Source organism: Lissotriton helveticus, chromosome 3_2, assembly GCF_964261635.1.
Source record: "Lissotriton helveticus chromosome 3_2, aLisHel1.1, whole genome shotgun sequence".
Lineage (NCBI taxonomy): Eukaryota > Metazoa > Chordata > Amphibia > Caudata > Salamandridae > Lissotriton > Lissotriton helveticus.
The window spans coordinates 90,098,360-90,106,130 of record NC_136062.1 but is presented as its reverse complement, the minus strand read 5'-3'; the positions used below and the strand labels follow the sequence as shown (position 1 = coordinate 90,106,130).

Below are 7,771 nucleotides of genomic sequence, written 5' to 3'. Positions count from 1 at the left end.
AGGTAGGAAGAGAGCAGTGCCTACGGGTACTCTTTATTCCATGCAGTGACGCAGTATGATGGCAGTGCCTCTGGATAATATTTATTCCATGCAGTGATGCAGTAGTCTATTCCTGCTTTGTGGGTTTGTTCTGTGGGTTTAGTATTGTTTGTGTTCTGGGGTAGGGTGCTACTCGCCGAAAAAGCAATTCAACACCTTGGGGGTAGCAAGTGCTATATAAATGTATACCTTTTCCCTCTCAATCCAAATGACTAACACTTCCACCACTCAAATTACTTTCATATTTCACTATACTAATTTGCCACTAATCCTTTATGGATTTCGTAGTAGCATGCTACTCGCCGAAAAAGCGATGCAACGCCTCATCAGGGGTAGTAAGTATGACATAAATCAAAACACTATACATTGGGCCTTAGCAGGGAGTATGTGTGTGGGAGGACTGTGCAGGCAGTGTGTACCGGCATCCATGTGTGAGGCAGCGAACAAGTCCCGTGTATGCAAATCAGGAAGGAGTAAGTAGACTGGAGTACAGTACATACAGATGAACCAGTGCCATCTTAAGGACTTTTGGAGACCCGGGGAAGACTATGGGGCCGATTAGGATGGCGGACGGACTTGCGTCCGTCCGCCACCCCTGAGTTGGAGGGACCGTCCGCATGGGCAGCGGCGGTCCCTCCATAGGAATTAGGATGTGACCGCCACCCTGGCGGTCACATCCTGTATGTTTTACATTGCGGCGGATGCTGCATCCGCCGCAATGCAAAAAACGAAAGGTGTGCATTTGCATGCACAAAGCGGCAGGCACCGCGCGGTGCCTGCCGCTTCGTGCACGCAAGGGCAGGGGGGTACCATAGGTACCCCCCATGTGCACCCCCCCACGCAACCTTCACCCAGGGGGCCCGCAACGGGCCCCCAAAGTGACTGTCCGTATGCTTTTCCACAGCGGAAAAGCCGCCGCGGAAAAGCATGACTCACCCTGCATCCTAATATGGCTGGCGGTGTCTGATAGACACCGCCAGCCATGTTATTGCTTTTCCGCCGTGGTCGCCTTCCGACCGCAGCGGAAAAGCGGCGGACGGATTGGGAGACCCACCAGCCATCCTGATTTGGTGGTGGGTCTTTCAGGCCTCCTCGGCGGATTTCCCGCATACTCCGGGCCGGCGGTGGCTTCCGCCGGCCCGGAGTATGCGGGACATCCGCCATCCTAATGACCCCCTTATTTTGGATTCTCCAGATCAGGAAAACCTTACAACTTCACTGCACAATGAGAGATACTTTCAGGAACAGCACAAAATGAAGAGTAACATCTGCCTGCCAAATGGCACTTCAATTAAACATTGTTGATCACTGGCGTAAACTATTCAATTTTTGTTGCAGATAAGAGGCTCAATATTCTATTTTCGTGAAGGAAGGCCTTATCACCTGGAAACCAAAATCAGCAGAGGAAACCAGCAGAGCAAAATTATTTTCTTTTCTTTTTCAGATATACCAGTCCAGCCTCCAAGAAGGAAGTTCTACATTTACCATGGCTACTAGTAGCTTATCTGCTTCTGCTCTGAAGCGCAAGTCTATGCAGTCTTCAATGATTGACTTCCTACCGTCACTGAAGCGCCAGCGTGTTACAGGGGAGTCTTGTCCAGTGCAACCAACTAGTGATGAAGCTAGTAAAACCCAGCAAGAGTCTGAGAGGGACAGTCCACCATTAGAAAAACTTCAACGTGTGCCAGAGAAAGAAACTGTCAAACTCCCTGACTGCTGGAACACTAAACAGTGGTATTACTTTCAGGAGGAATATAAATGGTTGTATCTTAAGTCAGGCAATATTGGATGTTCTTCCTGTAAACGGGCTAAATCAACAGGTCTTTCAGTGCACAATAACACCCAAGGCATGCGCGTAAGTAAAGTGTGGGCAGATGGCGAGGTTGGTCCTTCCGGTGACGGAAAAGCTTTCAGGCAGAAACAGCTCAGGAAGAAGATTATGGAGCATAAGGCGAGCGCTGGTCACTTGGCAGCTGAGGACATTCTTACAGCTCAGCAGAAAAATACATTGGTGGTGGCAGTACACGAATGTAATGCAAAACATATGGAGAGTACATGCAGGGTATTTGACACTGCCTACTACTTGGCAAAAAAAGATCGCCCTTTCACTGACCACCCTGATCTAATTCTCCTTCAGGCAAAGAATGGCACCGCAATGGGACGTGTTTTGCACAGCAATGTGACTGCAACTGAAATAATAAAACACATTGCATTGGAAATGCAACAAAGATTGGTCTGTTATATCAGACAACACAAACCAAAGATCACAGTTTTAATTGATGAGAGCACTTCTATTAGCAATGCTTCGACCTTGATCATCTACCTCCGTGGCATTTTTGGAAATGAAAGTACCCCAGTGACCATCTATTTCGGCCTCCTGGAGCTGGCAGAAACTAATGCTATTGGCGTAAAGACCGCTCTCCTAAGCTACTTTGAAAAAGTTGGACTCACAAAAAGTCTGCTTCATGATATCTTGATTGTGGTATGTACTGATGGAGCAGCAGTTATGTTTGGTAAAAAAGGAGGAGTAGTAGCATTGTTGAAATCAGAATTTCCAAATCTTGTACTAATCATGGCACTGTTTGGCTCACAGACTAGAACTTGCTGTGGCAGATACAGTTGATGAGGTTGCAGGGGTCAATCACTTCAAGATTTTCATGGACTCATTGTATGCCACATACAGCATGTCACCAAAAAACCAGAGAGAGCTAAATCTTGCCGCCAGCGAGCTATGTGTACAGCTTCAGAAGATAGGGAAAATGCTTGATACTAGATGGGTAGCATCCAGTTACAGATCTGTGAAAGCTGTTTGGAATTGCTTCCCTGCCTTGTGCAAACATTTTGAGAATGCTTCTAAAGACCCATCCAGACCCATAAGAGACCGGAGTAAGTATGAAGGTCTCTTGAAGAAGCTTACATCCTATTCTTTCATCAGAGATTTGGGGGTAATGTGTGATGCACTTCAAGAGCTCAAAGACTTATCACTCTCCTTACAGAAGAGGGATATTACCATTGTTAATGCCCACAGACTTTTGGTTAGTCAAGTACGCATATTTATAGCAATGAAGGACTCCCCAGGGGAGTTTGCATCTGCGGCTCAGAGAGCAGTGGACGAGGGCAAATTCAAGAATGTTCCTCTTTCCCATGGTAGAAGCAACTCTGTTGCCCTTAATCAAAATCAGTTTTACCAAAGCCTGTCTGTAAATATAAATAAACGATGTGCCCCGGATTCTGAGAAAGAACTTATAGCCAGCTTCAGTGTGCTAGATGCAAGCAACTTGCCTTCTGGTGATGAATGTATTCTTTATGGGGAAACAGATATCCAGAAACTGTGTTCAGAGTTTCAGCTGCCAGCAAGAGATACTATCCAAGCTTTTAGACTTTTCAAAGATTTTGGTGGAAAGAAAACCCCTGAAGCATTAAAAAAGTTAGTCGTTTGCATGGAAACCCTGCCAGCAAGTAATGCGGATTGCGAGAGAGGTTTCAGCGCAATGAACTTAATTGCTTGTCCAACAAGGGCCTCTCTTCTTGTAGAGACCATTTCTTCATGCCTATGGGTAAAACTCAATGGTCCTCCATTTGAAACATTTGATGCAAAGCTGTATGTGAAGAGTTGGCTTGCAAAAGGTAGACGGTCCGCTGAAGAAAATTGTTGTGAGAAACCCCAGCAAAATAATCACACTGAATATCTTCAAGGGTTTTGGGGAATCCTGCAATAGATTTCTAAGTAATATAAATAATTTTTACATGTTTTTTTAAAGTGTTTGGTATTTGTATGGCTTATACTTAATAAATATACTTTTTTTCCTATTTTATTATCCTTTGCTGGATGCAACTTCATGATTTTCTTAAGCACACAATGCTAGTTATCTTGATTTAGACCACGCCCCTACTCGGATAGACCACGCCCCTACTTGGGTAGGCCACACCCCTTTATGAGCGTAGCCACGCCCCTTTTAGAGCACCCCCAGTTTTTTTTCCCCACTTAAAGCCCTGATCGCGCCTAATCACCTGCAGGTCTCTAAGCGCTTGGAAAGATGGTATCATACAATAACTTAACAAGGTAGGAGCAAAGGCCGGAGCTGGATTACACTGTACTCAAGCTTCTACTGAACAGTAGCGTTTTTAGACCCTTTCTAATCGTAACAGATTTCCTTCCCCACGCAGCACCCCAGGCAGGCTGTTCCATAGCTGGGGGACTAGCACTGAAAAGGCTCTCCCTCCTTTAGTCACTAACCTGTAACGAGGACAGGTCAGTAGCTGGGAGTCTGAGGACCGAAGTGTTCTCATAGGGCAATACAGTTACAGGCGATCTTTAATGTAGGCTGGGGCCTTGCCATAGATTGCCCTATGGGCCGTGCATAGGTTCTTAAATTCCACTCTTTCTTTAATGGGGAGCCAATGCAAACTTTGTAGTAGTGGAGTAGCTTTGGATCTCCTCGGGAGTCTGAAAATCAACCGAGCAGCGTCATTCATTATGACCTGAAGCCTACTGGTCAGTGTTTTGGGTAAGCCAAGGTACAGGGCATTACCATAATCAATCCTGGAGATAATAGTGGCTGCTACTATTGATCGCATCATGGACTGTGAGAGGACAGGAGCTAGCTTCCGCAGTTGCCGAATGATGTTTGTGCAACTGCCCACAACCACCGAGATCTGAGGGGCCATTGACAGATCACCATCCAGCTTAATCCCCAAGCTTTTTACAGCCGGGCTTGGTTTTGGAGCAGGGCCTAACTCCATGGGCCAATAGAGGTCACCCCAAGGTGAGGTAGTGGATGGAATCACTAATACCTCAGTCTTGTCTGGGTTGATTTTTAACAGGTTGTCTGTCATCCATTGCACTGTGAACCTCAAGATGTTCTGGGCTTGGAGTTGTGCGGCCACAGTGTCGTCGACACTTAACAACAATTGCGTGTCATCGGCGTAGTTAAAGACTTTACAGCCCATAGTGGCCAAAGAGGCAATCAACGGCTGCAGATAGAGGTTAAATGGGAGCGGGGACAGGGCAGACCCCTGTGGTACCCCGCACTCTAGACTCCCCATCTCAGATGTTTCATCTCCCAGTTGTATCTTTTGGGTCCTTCCTGTAAGGAAGGATTGCAACCATTGAAAGGCCACACCCTTAATCCCAAAATCCTTCAGCCTTTCCAAGAGCAAGGCATGGCTGACAGTGTTGAACGCCGCTGATAGGTCCAACAAAATCAGGGCGCTCGGTTTCTTGCAGTCAGCCATGCCTCTTAGTTCGTCCAGCACCGAGAGCATCACCAACTCGGTGCTGTGATGGGCTCGGAAACCTGCCTGTCGCTCATGGAGTAGATGGTAAGATTCCAAATAGAGGGACAGGGATTTTAACACATGCTGCTCAAGGATTTTTGAGAGAAAAGGCAGCTGGGATATAGGTCTGTAATTCTTTAACACCGCAGGGTCCGACCCAGGTTTTTTCAATAGGGGTCTTACACGCGCCTCCTTGAGTTCAGCCGGTAGATACCCCGTATCTAAAGATCTGTTAAGGAGGGAGATGATGCATTCCTTCAATAAGGGGCGCGCAACACGGAAGATCTCAGGTGGGCATGGGTCGGCTGGGGAGCCAGATTTGATTTTACCCATCAGCTGTTCCAGAATCAGTGCATCCATCTCTGGAAACACTTCAAGGGAGCAAGCAGTCACATTCTTAGATGCTGATACCACAGTAGTCTTCCTTACCACCCCGTTCTTTATCTCCTGAGTGATGATCTTCACCTTCTCCAAAAAGTAGGCCTGGAAGGTGTTACCATCAATGGGAACCTTGGAATTATCTGGTTTTTTACTCAGCTCTGCCAGTATTTTAAAGGTCTCTTTCTGAATATTCGCTGCCTTGCTTAGGCGGGACTCAAGGTATTCCGCTTTGGCTTGGGTCATAAGATTTTTATAATGGTTAAGGGAGGCTTTATAAAGTTTCCTGTCCGTATCCAGCTTGGTTTTCCTCCACACTCTTTCGAGCGCTCTAAGCTTTCTTTTTTCTTCCCTTAAGGGTGGCGTAAACCAGGGAGCTCCATTGCCAGATCCCTTTAGTCGCTGTGTTCTCACCGGCTCTATTTGGTCAATGGCCCGGGTCATGCTCCTCATTAAGTCAGAGTATTCACGGTCCAGGCTACATCCCAGATCAACGACCTGGGGTGTTACCAGGAGCACCTTAGTCAGGGACGCTAAATCGACCTCAGCCCATTTCCGGGTTTTCCTAAAGCCAAGCGGGCCGTGAGTAATGCAGCTTTTAAGACGGGCCTCACAAGATACCAGATGGTGATCGGACCAAATGCAAGGCACTACATCTTTAAGGGTAAGACTGGCATCTGTAGTCCACACGAGGTCAAGAGTGTGGCCTTTTACATGTGTGGGGACATCCACAATTTGTTTAAAGCCCACCGCAGACATTAAGGTATCAATCTGGCGCGTAGGCAGATCCCAGTTAGGCTTATCCCAGTGTAAGTTGAAGTCACCTGTTACCAGGATTTTCGTATATCTAGAGCATAGGTCAGATATAATAGGGCAGAATAAATCATGGAAGAGTGGAGTTGAATTAGGTGGGCGATAGACTGATAAAATCACCCAGCACACATTATGCACAGTGACCTTTACCCCAAGCAAGTCAGTCAGGTCAATTGTCTCTGATAACAACTTTTCAACTATCATAGTCTTCCTATAGAAAATAGCTACCCCTCCCCCCCGTGAGCCCCCTGGGCGATTGTGCCACATTACATCATATCCACTTGGAAGGGCGCCAATGATATCAGGCATCGAATTCTCACCCGTCCAGGTCTCCGAAAGAGTCAGGACATCGATGTCATTGTCCTGAAGCATACTATAAACCTCCAAATAATGGCCGTGGAGCGATCGAGTATTGAGGCTAGTTATTTTTAATACAGGGTACTGACCCGGGGGGGAATAACCTTAGCGGGGTGCAATATAGCGTGTTTTTTAAGCGTCAGTAGGACTGCCTGATCTATGAGAGGCTCACCTCTATTCAGGTTATATAGCTCCTCCATGGAGTACATAAGCCGCTGGCCAGTAGTCCCAGCCCCTGCGCCCGTCTGTGCACGGACGGGCGCAGACGGGCTGGACTCTGGCGTGACTCCTGCGATGCTCCGGCGAGCCCGCACCGCGTGCCCGCTGCGCGTCAGCATGGCCCGTTTTAAATACCGGTCTAGCGTCCTTGCGACGACTAGACCGTGCGCAGCTTGCCTGATCTACACCCCCAACCCAAGATGGCCGCCACAGTGCTGCCTCGAAGGAGTAGGGACCCGCACAAACACGGTGGAATAACAATTATAGTGCCAGTAAGTGGACGTTATTTTAAAAGCACGAAAACGGCATCAAAAACAAATAAACTAAATAAAAATCAAATGTTTTTAAAAAGGATCTTAGTATGGCTCTTGTCAGTGCGCCACGCTCAGTAATGCTTCCTCAGGTTAAGATTTGTTTCCAATCACAGGCCACCTAGTTTGCCCCGTTTAAATACCGGTCTAGCGTCCTTGCGACGACTAGACCGTGCGCAGCTTGCCTGAGCTACACCCCCAACCCAAGATGGCCGCCACAGTGCTGCCTCGAAGGAGCAGGGACCCGCACAAACGCGGTGGAATAACAATTATAGTGCCAGTAAGTGGACGTTATTTTAAAAGCACGAAAACGGCATCAAAAACAAATAAACTAAATAAAAATCAAATGTTTTTAAAAAGGATCTTAGTATGGCTCT

At 47.1% G+C, this 7,771-nt stretch overlaps 1 protein-coding gene across 1 annotated transcript; it reads left to right on the top strand.

Annotated features, from left to right (window-relative positions):
- Positions 1-1,525: 1,525 nt before the first annotated feature.
- LOC144826130 (E3 SUMO-protein ligase KIAA1586-like) lies at positions 1,526-3,758 on the top strand. Its single transcript, XM_078684526.1, is given in 2 exon segments — positions 1,526-2,608; positions 2,610-3,758. Coding segments are annotated over 2 exon segments (2,232 nt in total).
- The last annotated feature ends 4,013 nt before the right edge of the window (positions 3,759-7,771 follow it).